Source organism: Neofelis nebulosa, chromosome 15, assembly GCF_028018385.1.
Source record: "Neofelis nebulosa isolate mNeoNeb1 chromosome 15, mNeoNeb1.pri, whole genome shotgun sequence".
Taxonomy (NCBI): domain Eukaryota; kingdom Metazoa; phylum Chordata; class Mammalia; order Carnivora; family Felidae; genus Neofelis; species Neofelis nebulosa.
This window is the reverse complement of record NC_080796.1, coordinates 3,049,903-3,075,061: the sequence shown is the minus strand read 5'-3', so window position 1 is coordinate 3,075,061 and position 25,159 is coordinate 3,049,903. Positions and strand designations below refer to the sequence as shown.

Below are 25,159 nucleotides of genomic sequence, written 5' to 3'. Positions count from 1 at the left end.
ACTTGGCCTTGTGGGGGCGGGGTCCGCCACCTGCCGGGAATTGAAGGTGGGGGAGTAGCTGTAGGAGGCGACCCCCCTAGACTGAGGTGGGCATGGGCCGGGCCCCAGGCTCTGCTGGAGCGGGAGGCGGCGGCAGTGGCAGAGGCATGGCCTTCTGGAAGGGAAATCCCAATGCCTGTGCACCTGTCTCTCCTCCCTTCATCTCCGCCCCTGCTATGAGTTTTGTGTTCTAGCTCCCCACCTTTTTCTCACTACCTACATCATCAGCCTTCTTCTGACTTCGCTTCCCAGCTTCTTGCGACCCTTTCTCTCACTTAAGCTTCAGTTACTCAGGCTCTTTTCACCCTAGTCCTGCCAGAGACTTCATATGCCAGCATTCTCTTTCATGGGATGTCCCCATCCTTCCCCTCTCCCCACATCCTATTCTGGGCTGATGGCAGCCAGAAATCCTTCCTATTGCATTTACCGGCAGTTTCTACCTGGCCCTGAAGCTTGGCGCAGATCAAGTCCACCACACCCACGCTGAGAAGGACCCCTAGGAGAACCACTTGTCCCATGGTGGTATTGGACAATATGTTCTCGATTTTCCTCTGGTTGCTTATTTTAGTCTGAATATTTGTTACCTCCACCGCTATACTTTACAAACGTATGTTTTGGCTGCATGACAAGGAGTTAGAAATGAGCCAGAGACCATTCTCAGGTAAGGAGAAGATTTAGACATTTAGGATTAAAGGAAGAAAGGAGAAACAGAATGTTAAGAAGGTTAGATTCCTCAAAGTATTTTGATATCTTTTGTGATCTGAGGAAGTGGAGATTACTGAGCCTACACAGATTGACATTTTGGGAGAAAATTTCATGATGCTTGATTCGCTCTTGGAGTAACGTGAACACAAGTTCTCAAACCTGCATATCCTCTCAGTTGGAACCAGCTGTATATATGAATGTTCACTTTCATCAGAACTTGTATCAGAGAAAGAATGGGAGTCTGGTTCAATGAAAATGACTACGTCCGGGACCTGAAAAGGGTCATTCTGTTTCCTAATAGTGTATATGGCCATTTTAGTGGGCACAGATCTGGATGTTTACAGTTTACTTGGAGTATCCAGGACTGCAAGCAGTAGAGAGATAAGACAAGCTTTCACGAAGTTGGCATTGAAGCTACATTGTGAAAATGTCGATAATGACCCAAAGCAATCTACACATTCAGTGCAATCCCAATCAACGTTGCACCAGCATTCTTCTCAGAGCTAGAACAAACAATCCTACAATTTGTATGTAACCACAAGATCCCAGATAACCAAAATAATGTTGAAAAAGAAAACCAAAGCTGGAGGCATCACAATCCCAGACGTTAGCCTCTACTACAAAGCTGCGATCATCAAGGGAGTATACTATTGGCACAAAAAGAGACACAAAGGCGAATGGAATAGAATAGAGAATCCAGAAATGGACCCACAAATGTATGGCCAACTAAACCTTGGCAAAGCAGGAAAGAGTATCCAATGGAAAAAAGATAGGCTCTTTAGCAAATGGTGCTGGGAGGGCTGGACAGCAACATGCAGAAGAATGAAACAGGACCAGTTTCTTACACCGTGCATAAACTCAAAATGGATGAAAGACCTCAATGTGAGAGAGGAAACCATCAAAACCCTAGAGAAGAACACAGGCCACAACCTCTTTGACCTTGGCTACAGCAAATTCTACTCAACACATCTCTGAAGGCAAGGGAAATAAAAGCAAAATTGGACTATTGGGACCTCATCAATGTAGAAAGCTTCTGCACTTCAAAGGAAACGATCCACAAAATTAAAAGGTACCAACGGAATGGGAGAAGATATCTGCACATGACATATCGGATAAAGGATTAGTATCCATACTCTAGAAAGAATTGGCCAAACTCAACACCCAAAAAACAAATAATCCAGGGAAGAAATGGGCAGAAGACATGAATAGACACTTTTCCAAAGAAGACATCCAGAAGGCCAACAGGCACATGAAAGAATGTTCAACGTCACTCATCATCAGGGAAATACAAATCAAAACCACATTGAGATACCACCTCACACCGGTCAGGGTAGATAAAATTAACAACACAGGAAACAACAGACATTGGTGAGGATGTGCAGAAATGGGAATTCTCTTGCACTGTCGGTGGGAATGCATGGGTGGTGCCACTGCTCCGGAAAACAGAGTGGAGGTTCCTCAAAAAGTTAAAAATAAAATTATCCAACAACCCAGCAATTGCACTACTAGGCATATATCCAAGGGATACAGGAGTGCTGATTCATAGGGGCACATGTACCCCAACATTTATACTATCAACAATCACCAAATTATGGAAAGAACACAAATGTCCATCAACTGATTTATGGGAAAAGAAAATGTGGTTTATATATACAATGGATATTACTTGGTAATGAGAAAGAATGAAATCTTGCCATTTGCAACAACATGGATGGAACTGGAGGGTAGTATGTGAAGTGAAATAAGTCAGTCAGAGAAAAACAGATATCATATGTTTTCACTCATATGTGGATTTTGAGAAACTTAACAGAAGAACATGGGGGAATAGAAGGAGGAAAATAGTTTCAAACAGAGAGGGAAGCAAACCATAAGAAACTCTTAAATACAGAGAACAAACTGAAGGTTCATGGAGGGGTGGGGGAAGGGGAGAATAGGTGATGGGCATTGAGGAGGGCACTTGTTGTGATGAGCACTGGGTGTGGTATGTAAGTAATGAATCATGGGAATATACTCCCAAAGCCAAGAGCACGATGTATACACTGTACGTTAGCTAACTTGACAATAAATTATATTTAATTAATTAATTAATTAAACTACAGCCATGTGTGTTTGTGGGGGGGGAATCTAACAATACGCTAAGGGATAATTTGTTATTACCAAATGGGGTTTATCCCAGAAATGCAGAGTTGGTTTAAGATTCAAAAACCGTATCTATCTCTGTAGATAAAATAAGTTCCTTGTCAAAATTCAACATCCATTCCAGATAAAAACTTTTGGCAATCCTGGAATACAAGGGAACTTCAATATGATTTAAAACAAAACAAAACAAGTCATGATAACTCTATAGCTAACATTATAAACAATGGTGAAAAACTGAATGCATTTCCTATAAGATCAGGAAGAAGACAGGAATGACATTCACTGAATGACTTCTTCTGTTCAGCACTATACTAGCAGGTCTAGCCAATGCAATCAAACAAGATAAAGCAACAAAGGACATCCAGATAGAAAATGAAGTGAAACTGTCTCTACTAGCAAGGACATGGTCACAAAATAGAAGTTGGCAATCTCCAGCCTATGGTCCATGTTACTTGTTTTGGTAAATTAAATTTTATCAAAATACAGCCATGTCCATTAATTTATGCAGTATCTATTGGCTGCTCTTATAGTACAATGGAAAAGCTGATTAGTTGTGACAGAGAATGTATTGGCTACAAGTCTACAATATTTACCATTGTTAGTAAAATAGTAGTTAAAAATGAATTTTATGACCTTTGCTTATGTAGAAAATCTGACAGGATTAAGAAAAACGCTACTAGAATTAATAAATGAATGTATTATGGCACATGGATGACTCAGTCGGTTGAATGTCTGTCTCTTGATTTCAGCTCAGGCTATGATCCCAGAGTCATGGGATGGAGCCCTATGTCAGGCTCGCACTGAGCATGGGGACTGCTTAAGATTCTCTCTCTCTCTCTCTCTCTCTCTCTCTCTCTCTGCCCCTCTCCCCTGCTCATGTATTCTCTCTAATATTAAATATATCCATACATATAAATTTATCAAGGTTGGAGGATACAGAATCATTACACACAAATCAACTGTATTTCTATATATTAGCTATAAAGAATCAAAAATTAAAATTTCAGGGCATCTGGGTGGCTCAGCTGGTTAAGCACTGGGCTCAGGCTCAGGTCATGATCTCACCGTTGGTGATTTCAAGCCCCACGTCGGGCTCTGTACTGATAGCTTGGAGCCTGGAGCCTGCTTCAGATTCTGTCTACCTCTCTCTCCGCCCCTCCCCAACTCATGCTCTGTCGCTCTCTCAAGAGTAAGCATTAAAAAAAATTAAATTTAAGATGTATTATTTACAATTGCACTTAAAATAAAAAAATAATCACAGTTAATATCATAAAAGACAGAAAGACCTATACATTAAACACTACAAAATATTACTGAGAAAATTTTAAAAGACCTATATCAAGGGAGAGATATATACTCTGTTCAGGGGTTAAAAGATTCAATAGAGTCAAGAAGCCAATTCTCCCCAAATAAATCTGTAGATTCAACATAATCTAAACTTAATTTCCAGAAGACCACCAGAGTTGTTGTTTGTTTGTTTGTTTGTTTGTTTTAAGAAACAGACAAACTGATTCTAAAATTCACGTGGAAATGCAAAGGATCCAGAGTAGCGGAAGAACACTGAAAAGAACAGAGCAGGACGACAAACACTACCTGATTTCAAAAATCCTTATAAACTGGCAGTGATTTAAACAGCATAATATTGGTACAAAGATGGACAAAGAGATCAATGAGACAGAATAGAGCCCATACATAAAGCCACACATATGTGGCCAACTTATTATGACAAAGGAACAATGGCATAAAGTGGAGAAAACACAGCCTTTTCAATAAATGGTGCTGGAACAACTAGATATCCATATGCAAAAGAATTAACTTGTATCCATACTCTGTTTCACAAATAAAAAAAGAATATAAAATAGGTCATAGATCTAAATGTAAGACCTAAAAACTATAAAACTTCTAAAAGAAAGCATGAGATAAAAGCTTTGTGACCTTGTGCTATGCAAATATTTCTTAGATATGAAAACCAAAAGCAAGAATCATACAAGAACAAATGAATGTGTAAACTGGACTTCACCAAAAAGAAAAACTGCTCTTTAAAAACACTGTTGAGGGGCGCCTGGGTGGCGCGGTCGGTTAAGCGTCCGACTTCAGCCAGGTCACGATCTCGCGGTCCGTGAGTTCGAGCCCTGCGTCAGGCTCTGGGCTGATGGCTCGGAGCCTGGAGCCTGTTTCCGATTCTGTGTTTCCCTCTCTCTCTGCCCCTCCCCCATTCATGCTCTGTCTCTCTCTGTCCCAAAAATAAATAAAAAACGTTGAAAAAAAATTTAAGAACACTGTTGAGACAAGGAAAAGTCACAGAGTGGGAGAAGAAAAACCTTGCAAAAAAAAGAGAGGTGAGAAAGGAACTGTACCTAGCTCTTTCCACCATCTTTCTGTGCCACCATCATGATGCAAGTGAATGTCGTGGCAGATGCTTCCCAAAGCATAACAATACTGAAAAGAGAAGCAAACGCCAGGTTCTTACTAGGCCATGCTCCAAAGACATTGTCCACTTTCTAACTGTGATGATGAAGCATGGTTACACTGGTGAATTTAAAATCATTGATGATCAAAAGAGTTGGGTAAATTGTTGTGAAACTCACAGGCAGGTTAAGCAAGCGTGGAGTGACTGGCCCCAGAATTGATGGAAAATGCAAAGATCTAGAAAAATGGCAGAATAATCTGCTCAGTTTGGTTTCATTATACTGACCACCTCAGCTACAGTCATGGACCATGAAGAAGCAAGATGAAAACACACAGAAGGGGAAATCCTGGGATTCTTTTTCTAGGGATGTAATACATATGTGAAAATAAAATGCCTCAGTGGAAACAACAACAACAACAACAACCACAAAAAAAAGAAAACAAAATAAGGAACTGTGTCTAGAATATACAAAGAATTCTGAAAACTCAACAAGTAAGAAAACAAACAAACAAATTTTTAAAACAACCAAAGATTTGGACAATTCAAAGAAGATACACAGATGGCAAACAAGCACATGAAAATATGCTCATCAGTTATTAGGGAAATGTATATTGAAACCATAATGAGATATATACTAAATATCCATCCGAATGGCTAGGATTCAAAAAGCTGACAATACTAAGTGTTCATGAATATGTATGTAGGAATTGGTGCTCTCACAGACTGCTGTTGGGAATGGAAAACCGTACAACTCCTTTAGAAAACAATTTGGCAGCTTCATAATAAGGGAATATGAAGGGACATGAGATTTTTAAGGGTGATGAATATGTTAACTGTCTGGATTATGGTTATCGTTTCATACGTGTAAACATATGTCAAAACTATCAAATGACACACTTCATATATGAACTAAACTTCATATATGAACTAAAAATGTTGGAAACGAAAAGCTCTTTCACAGGAAGAAATGTCTAAAACAGTGGATAAGACACAGACGGAAAGAAGGATGTAAAACAATACAAGATGAAGCCAGAGGACTGTGGCCTTTAACCTAATAGCAATGAGAAGTACTAGCTAAGCTTTAAGCAAGGGGGTACCATGATGAAAGACACATTGTTTTAAAACATATACTAATTATGGTTGCAGTGTAGACCAAGGTCCTGGGAGGTAGAACAGCAGGGAAAACAGTCCTGAAGTTATTTCAGTCATCTAGGAGAAAAATAATGACCTGAACTGGGTGAAGGCACAGAAGAGAAGCAGAGTTAACAAACACATTAGATGTGCCATTCCCTCTAAGAAAGGTACAGTAGAAATGATGACTCTTTGGCTGAGAGGATACAATAGTTCTGCTTTTATTTTAATATAAAACATATTTCTGAGATGAGCAGCTCTATAATACAGCAGTGTTCTATGGTGCAGTAGTAGGCAAGGTGTGCACATATTACTACAGCAATATACGTACCTTTACAATCCATGCCAAGTTGTTCAATCAGCAACATGAAATTCTTAGAGTAAGGCAACTCACAATGCTCTGAAGCTGCTTCAGATGACTGAATGAAGTCGACAAGATCATCCATAGAAGTAATTTGCTTTTTGACCTACCAATGAATAATACCATTTCAAAATGTCCCCCAAATATTTATAAAATATACTAGTTGTAGAGAAGTGATAAATAGCCATCTTTTTATAAAAGCAAAAACAGGGGCACCTGACTGGCTCAATCGGTTGAGCATCCGACTCCATTTTGGCTCAGGTCATGACCTCAGGGTTCCTGAGTTTGAGTCCCACGTTGACCTCCACAATGACAGCATGGAGCCTGCTTGGGATTCTCTCTCCCCCTCTCTCTCAGCCCCCACCCCCACTTGTGCGTGCTCTCTCTCAAAATACATTTTAAAAATAAGTGAATGAACATTTAAAAGCAAAACCATAGAGACTTTTTAAAAGAACGGATTTTTATCAAAAAGACACTGTTATCCATAGCTAGTATTTCTAAATAACTTTTTCACAGCAAATGTCTCTACAACAAAGGAAGATTTTCTATTTTTTCACTACATCTTTCATAAAGTAATTTTTTGCCACTGAACAATATTCCTAACAAATATGTATCAAAATAATATAATAAAATAAAAATAAAACAAATAATAAATAAAATAAAATTACATTGTCTCTTTTGCTTACCTTGTTCTTTTTCTTAGAAATTTTCTTTGCAGGTCTGAAAAAAAAAACAATTCTTTTCAGGCAAATATTAAATACTTAAAATACAAAGCGTATCTAAACCTATTGTTTCTGATATAAAATCTCTGCATTTGAATCTAATTTTCTACAAAGGGGATTAAACAACAGAGTAACATTAAACAACATAGAAAACATACTACTGCTAATATTAACAAGGGATTAGGTGTATCCAGTTCTAGTATATGTGCTGCTGAAGCGAGCACAACAAAGTACTAAAGTTAGGTAATAACTAACAAAAGCAAAGGAAAATCCTAATGCTACTTGCATTATTTGATAGGAATGATACCATTGTTTGTGTTGTTGTCATTTTACTAAAAATAAACTTTTACTGGCACTAAAACCTACTTGGAAAGTGCAAGTTAAGTCCCTATATGAAAGAACCCCTTTTTAACAATCATGATATTAACGTGTTGAAGATTCACTATGCAACTACTCTCTAGGCATTACTATGAGCACTTTACATGTCTTCAAGGTATTTGAAGCCCCACAACAATCCTATGAAGTAGGTTATTATATTAGGTATTTTACACAGGAAGAAAATGAGGCACAGAAAGTCGAAGTGACTTTCCCAAGAAGACCTCGTCGCTGGCCAAGAACAGACCCTGAATTCAAACCCAGGAATGTGCCTTCAAAGCATGTGTTTTATACTATGTGGTTAAAGTAATACTCCAGTGTTTCTAACTAATATGACAGCAAATGAATCTATATTATGATTCGATTTCTAGCTATAGTGATACATAACAATTTCTGAATCTTACACATTTTTTAAGAGACTTTATACTTGGCAAGATGAGAAATCTACTTTCAGTAAACTAAAGATTTGCTTCTTCTAGAGAAGTTCCTCAACAGGCATTCATTCATTCATTCATTCATTCCACTGTTTAATTCCACATTTAACACATACTTATTGAGCATACAATCTGTGTCAATGGCACTGTTGGTACAGGAAGCATGGTTTTGGTAATTTAGAGCTCTCTAGTCCAAAAGGAATAATCTGTTATGGATTACTAGTTTCTTTTCCAATTGTAAATAAACAAAATCTTCCCCTTTCCCCAGAACCTAAATAATATTAATTTAATAGAACCAGATACTTTAAAGTCCCTAACACAATCATAGCTATTTGTGATACTATCAAAGGCACTGGATATGTAAAATCATCAAGGAAGGATTAGTTTTATTCAGAATGGCCTCAGTGTTTGCATACATTTATGATAAGTGTGTGTGTGTATACAAATATATACATATAGAACTTATACACATATACTTATATATACATATATAAGAAATTATACATATAATTTGTATATTATGCATATGCATATACATAAAAATATAATATGTATATTATACATATAATATACATATAATAAATATACATATACATACATATAAGAAATTATACAGCCATATATATAAATATATATTTAATTAATTAATTAATTAAATTATTAAATTAAATTGATTTACTTATTTTAAATTATTTAATTATTTAATTAAATTAATTAATTTAATAAATTAATTAATTTAATTTAATATATTTTATATATATACATATATACAAATATATATATATATATATATATATATATATATATATATATACTTGGATACATACATATATATTTTTAAATCTGCACATTCAATTGTATGAGAATACCCCATTGTGGAACCAATTCAGAATAAATCAACTTCTTGCACAAAATCACATGAATAAGAGTAATAAAGACAATTACTATAATTTTTAAAAGATAATGTAATACAATCAACAAACTTCCTAATGTTTGCAAATGCAAACAAAATTAAATTAACTAACCATGTCTATCTCTATTGATCATTTCCAACAGAATACATTCTCTAAAAGCTCCCATCTTAAAATAAAAAGAGAAAGAAAATGCCTTTGCAATTCACATTCTTTTTCAGTTATCATCCATTTCTCTATTACCTTTCCCTATTAAAATGCTGTAAGGAGTTGTTTACACTTACTCATCTTCCATGCTTCATGGTGACTACTCAAACTGCTCCTTGACAAAGTCATTTACCCTCATCACAACTTTTCAAGCAGTGTGTTTGATATGTTGAGTATTTCTTGCTTTAGCTTGGACCTACCTGCACTACAGCATTTTATTTCCACAAAAGGTAATCACTGCTAAAATTCCTTCACAGGCACATAAAGAATCTATAGATTTTACCTGCTTTCATGCTGATCCTTTTCACTGAAATGGCTGCCATCATTCTTTTGTAGTGGACCACCAGTTAGGGAATCTGCCTTCTGCAACACTGGTGTGATCACAGATCCTTTTGATGTCCCTTTTTCATTTTCACCTTTCTTTAACTTCTTCACATGTAAACCAGGTTCCCTCCTTAAAAAAAAAAAACAAAGCCATTAAAAAGCCATAAAAAAGCCAATGTTTTCTAATAATTTTACTGATAAAGAATAAAAAGACAATTTTCATCAAGTTCTGAATTTTACCCATCTGACTTAATTTGATTAATTCAGAGAACAGTGCTGAAGTACCAACCGTACAAAAGGAAATACTCATCTGTTGCTTCAAACACAGGTAAATATACAATTAGAATACAATGTGATTTGTAAGAATTGACATGTGAAAAGCTGTAAGTGAGGACGAGAAAGGCTTTACTGAAGAGGGAAAATAAACAGCAGAGGTCGCCAGGGAAAGAAACGGGAGAAAACCATTTTCTTAGAGATTAGAATGTGAGCACAAAGATTACACAGATGGCATCTAGGTGCCTTGAAAGGAAAAAGTATAAGCTTATAGGAACTTGGAAAAAAAACCATAAAATACATGGAAGCAAGTAGTAAGAGATCAGTCAGGAAAGAAATTCTGAAGAACCTTGAAGGTTACACTAAAAAGTTAGAGTTCATTTCCTAAAGGCAGTGACTCTTAGACATGGGAGTAATAACTAGATGTGTGCTCTATTTGTGGCTTTGCTTTTAAATATAAGAATGCTTAATTTCAACAAAGTTTTAAAGTAGCAGGAGGTCCATATAACATGAAAGAAGAAATCAGGGAAATATCTTAGGGGAAAAACTACTTTTAAAATACCCATATGGGGGCGCCTGGGTGGCGCAGTCGGTTAAGCGTCCGACTTCAGCCAGGTCACGATCTCGCGGTCTGTGAGTTCGAGCCCCGCGTCAGGCTCTGGGCTGATGGCTCGGAGCCTGGAGCCTGTTTCCAATTCTGTGTGTCTCCCTCTCTCTCTGCCCCTTCCCCATTCATGCTCTGTCTCTCTCTGTCCCAAAAATAAATAAAAAACGTTGAAAAAAAATTAAAAAAAAAAAAGAAAAAAATAAAATACCCATATGTCAGAGCGATATCAGTATCATAGCTGAACAAGATGTACGTTGTTGCGTCTCCCCACCTACAACAAACTGGCATCTCATCCACCCACGGGCAAAACTGCCTTTGCAGGAGCTGTGGGGATCTAGCACCGTATTCCAAGGGACCGAGGACAAGTCTTGCCTACCCGTGCATCAGGTAACAGGCAGACATACTACAGTCTAATCTGTGGACCTAGCAATAGCCCATAAAGCGCCTCCAGCCCCTCCCTCTCAGCCACATCGGTGAGCCCCTCCCTGGAAAACACTCTCTAAGATAATCACCCGTGGATGAGAGAGCCTTTTTGGAAAACCAGGTGTCCTGCAGAGAATTTCCAGCATCCCACCGGAGCAAAAAAATCAGGTTTGGACACACTGAAGAGGTAGTCATTAAAGATTGGAGGAGGTGACTGCTACTTCAAATGCAAAGACAGCAATGCAAAACTGCAAAGAATATAAAATATCAAGGAAATATTATACCATCAAAGGATCACAATAATATTCCAGTAATCAATCGGAAACACAGGGAGATCTGTAATTTAATCAAAAGAGAATTCAAAAATAGCAGTTTTAAGGAAACTCAGTGAGTTACAAGAAAAACACAAAAAGCCAATTCAATAAAATCAGAAAAACACTCTATGAATAAAATGAGAAGCTTAACAAAGAGCTGGAAATAGTAAAAGCTAACTAAACAAAAATCCTGGAGCTGAAGAGTATAATGAAGGAGATGAAAAAAGCAAGAGTGATCACTGACAGGAAATGGGTCAAGCAAAAAAAAAAATGTGAATTGAAAGACAGGAACTCTCAGATTATCCAGTCAGCAGAGAACAAAGTCAAAAGAATGAAAAAGAGTGAGCAAAGACTATGTGACTACAAGTGAACCCTCATAAGGCTATTAGCAATGTCTCAGCAGAAACCTTCCATGCCAGGAGGCAGTGGGATTACATATTCAAAGTGCTAAGAGAAAAAAGACTACCAATCAAGAATACTTTACTCAGCAAAATTATCCTTCAGAAATCAAATCGAATAAATACATTTGATACACCGCATTAACAGGATAAAAAAAATCATATCATCATCCCAGCATGGGAGAAAAAAGCATTTGACCAAATTCAACATCTTTTCAAGATAAAAACTCTCAACAATGTGGGTACTGAATTATCACACCTGGACATAATGAAACCCAATATGATAAGCCCATAGCCAACATCATATGCAGTGGTAAAAAACGGAAAGCTTTTACTCTAAGTTCAAGAACAAGGCAAAGTTGCCCACTTGACCACTCCTATTCAACAGGATAGAGGAAGTCCTAGCCAAAGCAGTCAGGCAAGAAAAGGAAATAAAAGGCATCCAAATCAGAAAAGAAGAAGTAAAACTGTCTTTGTTTACAGATGATATGTTCTTATATATAGAAAATCCTGATGATACCACCAAAAAGCTGTTCCATGGATGAAGGATACCAAATCAACATAAAGATGCAGGGGTGCCTGGGTGGCTCAGTCAGTTAAGCTTCTGACTTCAGCTAAGTTCATGATCCCATGGTTTATGGTTCAAGCCCTCTATTGGGCTCTGTGCTGACAGTTCGAAGCCTGGAGCCTGCTTTGTATTCTCTCTCTCTCTCTCTCTCTCTCTCTCTTTCTCTCTCCCCCTCCCCTGTTCACACTCTGTCTCTTTAGCCTCTACTACAAAGCTGTGATCATCAAGACAGTATGGTATTGGCACAAAAACAGACACACAGACCAATGGAATAGAATAGAAACCCCAGAGGTGAACCCACAAATGTATGGCCAACTAAACATTGACAAAGCAGGAAAGAGTATCCCATGGGAAAAAAAGACAGTCTCTTTCTTCTGGGAGAACTGGACAGCAACATGCAGAAGAATGAAACTAGACGACTTTTCTTATACCATACACACAAATAAACTCAAAATGGATGAAGGACCTGAATGTGAGACAGGAAACCATCAAAACCCTAGAGGAGAAAGCAGGAAAAAAAACCTCTTTGACCTCCGCCGCAGCAATTTCTTATTTGACACATCTCCCAAGGCAAGGGAATGGAAAGCAAAAATGAACTATTGGGACCTCGTCAAGATAAAAAGCTTCTGCACTGCAAAGGAATCAATCAACAAAACCGAAAGGCAACCGACAGAATGGGAGAAGATAGTTGCAAATGACATATCGCATAAAGGAAGGGCTAATATCCAGAACCTGTAAAGAACTCACCAAACTCCACATCCACAAAACAAATAATCCAGGGAAGAAATGGGCAGGAGACATGAATAGACACTTTTCACAAAGAAGACATCCAGATGGACAACAGACACATGGAAAGATGCTCAACGTCACTCCTCATCAGGGAAATACAAATCTAAACCACACTGAGATACCACCTCAAGCTGGTCAGAGTGGCTAAAATGAACAAATCAGGAGACTACAGATGCTGGCAAGGATGTGGAGAAACAGGAACCCTCTTGCACTGTGGGTGGGAATGCAAACTGGTGCAGCCACTCTGGAAAACAGCGTGGAGCTTCCTAAAATAATTAAAAATAGAACAACCCTAGGACCCAGCAATAGCACTGCTGGGAATTTACCCAAGGGATACAGGAGTGCTGATGCATAGGGGCACATGTACCCCAATGTATACAGTAGCACTTTCAACAATCGCCAAATTATGGAAAGAGCCTAAATGTCCATCACCCGAGGAATGGAGAAAGAAGATGTGGTTTATATATACAGTGGAATACTACTTGGCAATGAGAAAGAGTGAAATCTGGCCATTTGCAACAACGTGGATGGAATAGGAGGGAATTATGCAAAGTGAAATAAGTCAGGCAGAGAAAGACAGATACCATATGATTTCACCTATATGTGGATCCTGAGAAACTTGACAGGAGACCATGGGTGTGGGGGATGGGGAAAAAAAGTTACAGAGAGGGAGGGAGGCAAACAATAAGAGACTTGTAAACACTGAGAATAAACTAAGGGTTGATAGGAGGTGGGGGAGAGGGGAAAGTGGGTGATAGGCATTGAGAAGGGCACCTGTTGGGATGAGCACTGGGTGTTGTATGGAAACCAATTTGACAATAGATTATATTTAGTAAAAAAAAATTACAAAATCAGCATCAAGAGATCCGTTACATTTCTAAACAATAACAATGAAATAGCTGAAAAAGAAATATAAGGAAAAAATCCCCTTCCCCAAAGCATCAAAAAGAACAAAATATTTTGGAATAATTTTAATCAAGGATTTCTGAAAGATAGGTACAGTAAAAACTACAAGACATTGGTAAAAGAAATAGCAGAGACACAAACAAATGGGAAGATACCCCGTTGTTATGGATTCGAAAAATTAGTATCATTAAATATCCACATTACCTGAAACCACCCACAGAGTTAATGCAATCCTTGTCAAAATTCCAATGACCTTTTTCACAGAAATAGGAAAAGCATTCCTCAAATGTGTAAGGAACAAGAAAGACCCCAAATAGCCAAAACAATCCTAAGAAAGAAGAACAAAGCTGGAAGCATCACACTTGCTGGTGTCAAACTATTACAAAGTTATGGTAATAAAAACCGTATGAAGTTGCACACACACACACACACACACAAAAACAAAACACAAAGATGAATGAAACAGAATCAAGAACCCAGAAATAAACCCATGCATAAAGTCAACTAAAAACCCATGCATAAAGTCTCTTTGTTAAGAGACCCAAGAATACTCAAAAGAGAAAAGGTAATCTCTTCAATACATGATGGTGAGAAAACTGGATATTAACATGCAAAAGAATAAAACTGTGCCTCTACCTTACACCACTCACAAAAGTCAACCCAAACGCAAATAAAGACTTCTATATAAAATCTTAAATCATAAAACTCCTAGAAGAAAACAGAGGATAAAAGCTCCTTGACATAGATCTTACGAATGATTTAGAATAGGACATCCAGAGAGTTCCGGAAGATGGCGGCGTAGGAGGACGCTGGGCTCACCGCGCGTCCTGCTGATCACTTAGATCCCACCTACACCTGCCTAAAGAACCCAGAAAACCACCAGAGGATTAGCAGAACGGAGTCTCCGGAGCCAAGCGCAGACGAGAGGCCCACGGAAGAGGGTAGGAAGGGCGGCGAGGCGGTGCGCGCTCCACGGACTGGCGGGAGGGAGCCGGGGCGGAGGGGCGGCTCGCCGGCCAAGCGGAGCCCCCGAGTCGGGCTGGCAAAAGCGGAGGGGCCGGACGGACTGTGTTCCGACAGCAAGCGCGACTTAGCGTCTGGGAGGTCAGAAGTTAACAGTTCTGCTCAGAAAGCGGGAAGGCTGGAGGACAAAGGGAGGGAGAGCTGCTGAGCCCCTGGACGGCAGAGCTCAGCTTGGCGGGGAACAAAGGCGCTCGCCAGCGCCATCTCCCCCCCCCATCCCCCAGCCAAAATCCCAAAGAGAACCAGTTCCTGCCAGGGAACTTGCTCGCTCCGCGCAAACACCCAACTCTGTGCTTCTGCGGAGCCAAACCTCCGGCAGCGGATCTGACTCCCTCCCGCTGCCACAGGGCCCCTCCTGAAGTGGATCACCTAAGGAGAAGCGAGCTAAGCCTGCCCCTCCCGCCCCCGTGCACCTTGCCTACCCACCCCAGCTAATACGCCAGCTCCCCAGCACCACAAGCCTGGCAGTGTGCAAGTAGACCAGACGGGCCACACCACCCCACAGTGAATCCCGCCCCTAGGAGAGGGGAAGAGAAGGCACACACCAGTCTGACTGTGGCCCCAGCGGTGGGCTGGGGGCAGACATCAGGTCGGACTGCGGCCCCGCCCACCAACTCCAGTTATACACCACAGCACGGGGGAAGTGCCCTGCGGGTCCTCACCACTCCAGGGACTGTCTGTCCAAAATGACCAAACGGAAGAATTCCCCTCAGAAGAATCTCCAGGAAATAGAATAGGACATCCAAAGTACAAGTAATAAAAGCAAAAACAACCAATGCAATCAACAATGTTTCTGCACAGCAAAAGAAACAAGCAACATGACGGAAAGGCAACCTATGGAAAGGATGAAAACATTTGCAAGCTACAAATATGAAAAACGTCAATATCTAAAATGTGTGAGGAATTCGTACAATTCAACAGCTAAAAACAAATATAATTAAAAACTGGGCAAGGCACCTTAAAAGACGTCTCTCCTCAAAACATATTCAAATGGCCAGGGGTACACAAGAAGGTGCTCGATATCACTATTCATCAGGGAAATGCAAATCAAAACTGCAGTATATAGATATCACTTTGACCTATTAAAATGGCTATTGTCAAAAAGACAAGAGATATCGTTGGCAAGGATGTACAGGAAAGGGATTCCTTGTACTCCTGTAGGACTGTAAATGGGGACAGCCACTATGTAAAACAGTATGGTGGCTCCTCAACAAACTAAAAATAGAACCTCCATATGAGCCAATAATCCCATTTCTGGGTATATATCTTAAAGCCATGACATCCTTATCTTGGAGAGATATCTGCAGCCCTATCTTTATTGCAGCATTATTTACAATAGTCAAGAAACTTGGGGCGCCTGGGTGGCTCAGTCGGTTAAGTGGCCAACTTCGGCCCAGGTCATGATCTCACGGTCCATGAGTTCAAGCCCCACGTCGGGCTCTGTGCTGACAGCTCAGAGCCTGGAGCCTGTTTCAGATTCTGTGTCTCCCTCTCTCTGACTCTCTCCCGTTCATGCTTTGTCTCTCTCTGTCTCAAAAATAAATAAACGCTAAAAAAAATTAAAAAAAATAGTCAAGAAACAACCTAAGCATCCATCAGTGGATCCATGGATTAAAAAAATATGGTATACAGTTACAATGGAATATTTTCAGCCACAAACAAGAAGGAAATCCTGCCATTTGTGACAACATGAGTGAAACTTGAGGGCTTTATGCTTAGTGAAAAGAAGTCAGACACAGAAGACAAACACTGCATGATCTGACTTATATGTGGAATTAAAAAAAAACTGCACAAGAAACAGAACAGACTGGTGGTTGCCAGGGTTAGGAGGCTGTGAGAAATGGGTAGATATTGGTCAAAGGGTACAAACTACCTGTTACAAGATTAATAAATTCTGGGGATTTAATGTGCAGGATGGTGATTACAGTGAACAATACTGTATCATATCATTTGAAAGTTGCTACAAGACTAGATCATCACAAACAAAAAATGATATTTATGTGAGATGATGGAAGTATTAACACTATTGTGGTAATCATTTGACAATATAAAAGTGTATCAAATTAATACAGGTACACCTTACAGTTAGTTACACAGATGTATGTTACTTATATCTCATAAATCTGGAAAAACTTAAAAAATTCAAAAGTACTCATATGTTATTATCTATCACTCAAAAATGACAATCATCTGATTAGTTGTGCTTTTGTTTAAAAAAAATGGTTTGCAGCGCCTGGATGGCTCAGTACGTTAAGTGTATGACTTTGGCTCGGTTTGTGATCTAAGGGTTTGTGGCTTCAATCCCCACATCGGACTGTGTGCTGACAGCCCAGAGTCTGGATCCTGCTTTGGAATCTTTGTCTCCCCCTCTCTCTGCCCCTCCCCAACTCTCACTTTGTCTCTCTCCAAATGAAGAAACATTTTAAACAATTAAAAAAAATGATTTGGTAAATTTTGTATACTTTTAGCCTAATATCTAATCCTGATAGAAAAAAATGGGGGATTCACCAAAAAGAAAATTATAATTCTGTTTTCATGGACTAAATGCATGCAACAGAATATTATTACCATACAGCTACGTACATTTCCAAAAATAATGAAATTTCCCACGGATTATTTAAGACTTAAACATGAGCCCCGAAGAGCACCAAAAACAAAAACAAAACTAACAATTTTTTTTCAAAAACTGTTATACAGATAACTTTCTTCGTGGAAATAACATCCAAGAAAAGAAGAATCTTTCTGAAAGCAATTGTCAAACAATTCCTCTCAACTCAAATTTCAAAAATGAATCTGTAATTATAGAATTTGAAATAGCTTTCAATTTGAACCCAGTCAATAGAAGCAACTTTTAAGTAGAAAACATCTGGTGAGAGCCACCTCAAACTTAGAAAAAACAAAACAAAACAAAAAGAAACCCTAACACGTAGCCATGGTAACAAGAAGCCACCAGAATCAGTTTTAAATGTGTTAATCAATGCCCACCAGCCCTACTCACCAACCAATCCATTTCAGCTCCTTCCTTCTGAAAGACAGCAAATAAAGGACAAAAATGACTCCAATACACATGCTTCAGCGTGGCAACCAATCCACAACAGTATCACCCAAATAAGCATGGTGCTTCAGATGATGACAAACCATTTAATTTTCTGAAAGTCCCCCCATCCTTAAACTCCACTCTTCCCCAAACCCTGTATAAGAATAGCAGACTGCTCTGTCAGAAACGACTATACCTAACCAGCAAAGCTCGCTCTTATTTGTAAGTGATCAATTACAACTTCATCTTTTTATTTCAGATATTGAGGGCTCATAATCTTTGGCGAGAATTTTTTAAGTCCTATAATAATTTGCCACCATATTTTAGTTTCCTTAATAAATATAAAGGAAGTTTGCTATTCCTTTGATACATTTCACCATAATGAAAACTAACATAAATACAACTAAAAGAATAAGTAGCAAGTAAACACAATATTGGGCCCCCTAAAATCCAAAAACTGTATATAACTGGCAGGTTTACTTGTCAGAATGAACCCATGCCAAACTTTGTCAAGGTGGGGACTAGTATTATGTTAAAAACTATACACACAAGTTAAACTCCGTTCACTCAATAAACATTATTGAAGAAGTACTATATAGACTAGAACATTTTCTAGGCACTGAGGACATGGCAATGAACAGATAACAATCCTACTCATGAGTGAAGTAAACATACAATAACAATAAGCTACACAGGCAAAATATACAGTATTAGAGGAGAAAAACGAAAGCAGAGAAATCACATTTTGATGTGTTATAGGGAAAAGGGTAGTTGAAGTACTAGTCAGGATGGCCAAGAAAGGCCTTGCTGAGAAAGTGACTTTTAAGCAAAAACCTGAAAGGAAAAACAAACAAAAAAGGAAAAAGCAAGCCATGAGGTATCTGAGGGAAAGCATTGCAGATAGAGTCAACAGCAAGTACAGAAGTATGTCCGAAGTACTTAAAGAGTAGTGAGAAATCAGTATGGCTGGACAGAATGAAAGGGGTAGAAAAGAGTTCAAATCAGAGAGAGAGAAGGAGACACCTGATCATATACAGGCCTTGTCGGCATTAGAAAGAGTTTTGTCATGTACTCTGAGTGAAATGGGAGGCAATTAAGCTTTGAGCAGAGGAAAGACACAATCCGACTTACGTTTTACTAGATCCAATGTGTTTAGAATTAACGGAAACAGAGGAAAAACAAAAGAAGAAACAAACAAACAAGAAGACCATTTAGTTACCTATTACACCAATATAAACAACAGATGATAGTCTCTTGGTCATGGAAGATGTGTTTGGATTCTCGATATATTTTTTTTAATTTTTTTTCAACGTTTTTTTATTTATTTTTGGGACAGAGAGAGACAGAGCATGAACAGGGGAGGGGCAGAGAGAGAGGGAGACACAGAATCGGAAACAGGCTCCAGGCTCCGAGCCATCAGCCCAGAGCCTGACGCAGGGCTCGAACTCACGGACCGCGAGATCGTGACCTGGCTGAAGTCGGATGCTTAACCGACTGCGCCACCCAGGCGCCCCTCTCGATATATTTGAAGGAAGACATGACAAGATTTGCTGACAGATGAGATGTGATGTGTATGAAAAGGAAAATGAAAAGAGAAAGAAAAAGTGAAAGAAAAAGAAAAGAAAGACAGGAGTCATAGATGACACCAAGTTTTTTAGCAGAGCAACTCATAGAACTGTTATTAACTCAATTAGGAAAGACATGAAAGGCAAATATAAAGAAAGAATATCAGGAGTTCAATTTGGGACATGTTAAGTTTGCAATAGCTATCGAGAAAGAGATATCAAGTAGGCAGTTTGATAGGCGGGCCTGGAATTATGGAGAGAGATCCGGGCTGGAGAAGTAAACTTGAGGATCATTAGAATATACAAGATAGTAAAAGTCAAGAGAAGGAAAATCAAAGGCAAATTCCTGGAAGACATCAATGGGTTAAAAGGTGGGGGACGAGAAGAAACAAGCAAATCAGGCTGAGGTGTACAGACTAGAAAGACAGCGGGAAAATCAGATGAGTGAGTGACAGCCTACAAGCAACATGGAGACAGAATTTTGGAGGAGAGAGTTTTCCACTGGGTCAAATATCGCTGAAAGGTTAAGTAAAATGAGATGTATGAAATTGTTTAGATTTATTAAAGTGAAAATCGGTGGTAACCTTGAAAAAACAATTCTGGAGGAATGAGAGGGAAAATTGCTACAATGAATTCAAGAGTGGATGGGAGGGAGGGAAATCAGGATCAAAGAGTGAAGAAGGCTGTTGATGGATTTCATAGCTAAGTGGAATGGTCATGGTTGATTTAATTTTCTATTATTGCTGTAGTTTTCAATTGTTACATAATGATTAGGTATTCTTGTAATATTTGGAAGTCTTAAAAATTGCATATATGTAACACTAGTTTTTTTGTGTTTTTTTTTTTTTGCTTTTTTAAAATGCCAGACCAAGGTACAAAATAACTCACAAAATTATACACTGAGAAGACTCCTTAAATTTTTTCTAGATATATATTATATAAGCTGATTACCATTTTTCTCATGCTTAGAAAGACCACAGAAAAACTAAGTTTCAAGGGCAGTATTTCGTGCTTGATAAAAATTATTGAACTCTAAGGGCACCTGGGTAGCCCAGTGCACGAAGCATCCAACTCTTGATTTCAGCTCAGACATGATCTCTAGGTTCTTTAGCATTGAGTTCTGCACTGACTGCATGGAGCCTCCTTGGGATTCTCTCTCTCCCTCTCTCTTTGCTCCTCCCCCACTCATGTGTGCATGCTCTCTCGCTCTCTCTCTCTCTCTCTCTCTCAAAATAAACAAACATTTTTAAAACGTCACCCAACTCTAGGATATTTTATACTATCCAAAGTAATGAGTCATATTAAAATTTTATACACAGAAGTAAAAGGGGTTGGGAATGCAGAAAATAGTCCTACTTTGTAAACTGAATTGTCACAAATTGTATAACATGAAGGCACTGTTGAAAAATTTGTTGTGGTTCATGTTGAAATATATTCTCTAAAAAGGCAGGATAATGGCATGCAAGCAAGGTACCTTTATAAAAACGATTCATTGCATTACCAGAATCTTGGCTTATAGCACAGGGGCCATGAAATATTTATATAGAATATGAGACATGTTGCCACGTGAATCCTCTTGGCAATAATCAGATTAAGTTGAGGGTCCAACATTGGAGCACTCATGCACTGGGAAACAAAACCAAAAATCTAATAACTAGCAATTTTGTTGGTAGACTGCCAGTGTAGCAGGGAACTTCCGTTTGCAATTCAGTAGATATTAAAAGTATTCTAACAAAATGTGCATAAGACATGACGTCAAACCAAACCATATGCTTTAAATATACTTTGTTAAACCATCAGTACACATAGACCTAAATTCATTTTTTAAAATGGTCACATACTCCATTACTTTATAGAAGTGAAACTTTACTTCCATATTAATGAATGGATATTTAGCCTATCTCTGGGGCCCATAGGTGGCTCAGTCTGGTGAGCATCTGACTGTTGATGTTGGCTCAGCTCATATCTTGTGGTCGTGAGATCGAGCCCTGTGTTGGCCTCTGCACTGTTAATGTGGAGTCTGCTTGGGATTCTCTCTCTCTCCCTCTCTGTCTCTGCTCCCCCTCAATGCTTGGGCTCCCGAGTGTGCACATTCTCTGTCTGTCTCTCAAAATAATTCAATAAACATTTAGACTATCTCCAAATGTTTGATATGGGAATGCTATAATAAATATCCTTCACATATACATGTAACATATTTATATAAGTAACCTTAATATATCTGTCCTATTTTGTATATGTAATATATAATAAATGCCCTTATAGTGTGTGTGTGTGTGTGTGTGTGTGTGTGTGTGTATGTGTTTGCATGTGCAGGCACACACGCTTGCTTATAGAAGTCACATATTTCAGAAGGACCCAGTCCTGGCAATGACACCATTGGAATAAAGAGATGACCTACCTGAAATATTTTTCTCACGTTATATTATTTATTTTTGACAGTGACAGAGACAGAGCACAAGCAGGGGAGGGACAGAGAAAGAGGGAGACACAGAATCTGAAGCAGGCTCCAGGCTCTGAGCTGTTAGCACAGAGCCTGACACAAGGCGCAAGCTCATGAAGTGCAAGATCATGACCTGAGCCAAAGTTGGATGCTTACCCAACTGTGCCACCCACGTGGCCCAACATATTTGAAATTTTGAAATACACTGCTAAATCACCTTTCAGAAAGGAGTTACCAATTTCATCCAGCCACAGTGTCTAAGAATGTCATTTTCCTCACATTTCCTAACTTTGGTTATTTTTTTAAATAAAATATTTATCACTATGACTGCAAAAAATGGTATCTCATTGGTATTTACATTTTTCTCATTAGCACGTAGGATGAAATTTCTCCACAAAAAATACGAAATTTGTTCATCAAGAACATTAGCTCAAACTAGAAAAGATTGTTGCATAGGAAAATAACAATTATCTACTATTTAAATATTGCTATAGGCTTACATATCAGAATCTTTATTTTCTGTAATAGGCAATTGATCGTTATCAGTTTTTCCATTCTGTCTTTGTGGAATTAATCCAGCAGCCGCAGCATCATGTATGTTTTCTGATACTTCCATGTCACTTCCTCTGTGCTTCTTTTTTTCTTCAACTTTTAATGGAACTTGATACTAAAGGTAATTGTTACTTTAGTCAATAAAAAGAAGGTTTTTTCATTAACTTTATCAGTTGACACTTAGTTTGTCATAAATTCAATGGAGGAAAATATTTTGTGTTTACTTTATCATTACAATAATTGTAATTTTTATAAACTCTGCTTCATTTCTGTTGAAAATAAAAAAAGGCAGAAGTTACCAAAATTTCTAAAAGGGCTTTCTTAATTTTGTACTCTTATTCATATCCACACTTTGCTACTGAGAATTCCCCACCCACCCCCACCCCATCTGACCAAGAGATACAAAGAAATAAAAAGACAAGAGACAAAATTTGTCCTTTTCTATCCTTACCACCTGGGTTTAACACAACAGCCAGATTTAAAACATGTGACATGGAGGTGCTCCAGTAACAAAACCAGGAAGCTTTCCTCTTTCTGCACGGAGCTATACTTTCCCTGACTGCCTTTTACAATTCTTTTCTTTTGGATCCTAAGGTTCTCAAAAAAAGTCACAGTGTCCCCTAAAATTTATGAACCAAAGTCTGCCACAACCCAAAAGGAACAAAGTGAAATGGACGTTAGGGTGGAATTATGGGTAATTAGTAATGCTCTCCGAATCTCACATTCAATAACCATAAAATTTTATAGGGAGAGGGTATAAAAGTAATGATCACCTTTAATCCCATTTGCTACTGATAATGCGAGTAAAACTCAAAAAGCTTAAACGATTTGTCCCAAGTTCCTAAAGTGGCATTAGCTAGCATTTTATGGCACCAAAAGAGACGATACAATTCTTGAATGCTGAATCAGAGAAATGACCACAAATTCATTAAATTAGTCAGATGCATGAAAAGTGTGACTTTGGCACAGTAAATTAATACCTTGATAGGGGATGAGGAGATTAGCTACTTATTCTTTTAAAGGAGGGTATCTCTAGATTTTGTCTATTTCTAAAGTCCACACATCTCAAAACTCAGTTTTCTCCCTTGGAGTTAAATACTGAAGGTTTGCTGAAGGTTTATGCTACCTACATGGTAAAAATCATACAGGCCAAAAGGTATCATACTTTAGTGAAGGTTTGACTCAACAGAAACATCTGAGAATGAGATTTTAAAAATGTGAAAAAAGGGGTGATAATACAAATAGCTGTTATTAAGCCTATCTCAAAGGGGTCATGTTGAAATTCTAAGTTCCAAGAATGTGAATAAAACAGACAAGACTGCCTATTTTTGTGGGGAATAAGCTTAGGAATTCCCTGAGCCTGAACTGATGGGTTAACCAGGCATAGAAAATTACAAAGCCATAGGATGCTCACACCCAAGTTTGGGTAAACAATATTAGGTATCTAGGTATAGAGAGGGTGGGGCAAAGGCTCCAAGACCAAGGTGTGAGAGGTAAACAAGATTAGATATTCAGGAGGACACACTCCCCAATTTAGTACTATGGCAGAAAGCTGCTTTCACAGGAAGGAAGGACCAAATGAGGTAAACAGGTAAGTAGGGCTATAGGCTGTAGGCTGCAGGGTGAAGATGCCCAGAGGGGAGCTAATTAGCAAAAGAAAGGTGCCTTGTGGATCCTGGGGTAGCATCTGTCTTCTCCCCTAGACTAGCTAAGATAAATAGAGAAGCTGCCTCAGGTCAGCTGTTAACAACCATCTGCCAGGCACCAGGATTTTGTTTTACATTGACCCTAACCCCTAACACCCTATATCTTGAAACCCCCTTTCCCTCATGCCCATGAGGTCATGTTCACAGATTGATTGTCTCTTTGTGCACATCCATCACCATGTTTGGAAGCCTTCTGATCCTATTAAAAACAGAGCAAGGACCCTTAATCCGGGCTCCTGTGTTCTCCGGGACATTAGCTGTCTCTCCCATTGTAATCCTGCATCCCACTGCTGTCTTGCTAGACAAGCAAGAACCCTAGACCCAGAGTCTACGGACACATACTGAAGCAATACATAGATTGCTTTAGCTGGGAATGTGTTTGTATTCCTTCTCTTAGTTATTGCTTCTTTCTCATTTTATTGTTCATGGAAATGCAATTTATATTTAAGCCAATATATTTTAAAAAAACAACCTGGAGATCATTATGTTTTTTAAGCAGTTTCTTTATGGTTATTCTGGTTCATGAGGTCACATGGTACTTATATAGTTAAGTTAATTTCCCAGTTCATATACTACTTGGAAGACTGACACAGAAACTTTAAGGAAAACAAATCACAAGAATATTTCCCTGAACTCCTATTTGTTAGATAGCAGAAATAATCTATTTCCAGACACAATTACTTATTTAGACAATTCCATTGTATGCACACTCTTGTTCTCTTGAGTGGAAAATCAGAATGGATCAGATAATTGCTAAAGAGAAAAAACAAGAGTAACATCAAGGCAGACCTCCTTCT

At 38.6% G+C, this 25,159-nt stretch overlaps 1 protein-coding gene across 1 annotated transcript in view; it reads right to left on the bottom strand.

The window, feature by feature from the left end:
- LOC131495882 (ankyrin repeat domain-containing protein 26-like) overlaps positions 1–25,159 on the bottom strand; it is a 42,776-nt gene that overhangs the window by 5,491 nt on the left and 12,126 nt on the right. Inside the window, exons 4-7 of the mRNA XM_058701055.1 lie at positions 22,605–22,771; positions 9,718–9,888; positions 7,472–7,505; positions 6,756–6,891 (exon numbers count right to left, since the gene is read on the bottom strand). Of these exons, the coding sequence (XP_058557038.1) occupies positions 6,756–6,891; positions 7,472–7,505; positions 9,718–9,888; positions 22,605–22,771 (508 nt within the window). The remainder of the gene's footprint in view (positions 1–6,755; positions 6,892–7,471; positions 7,506–9,717; positions 9,889–22,604; positions 22,772–25,159) is intronic.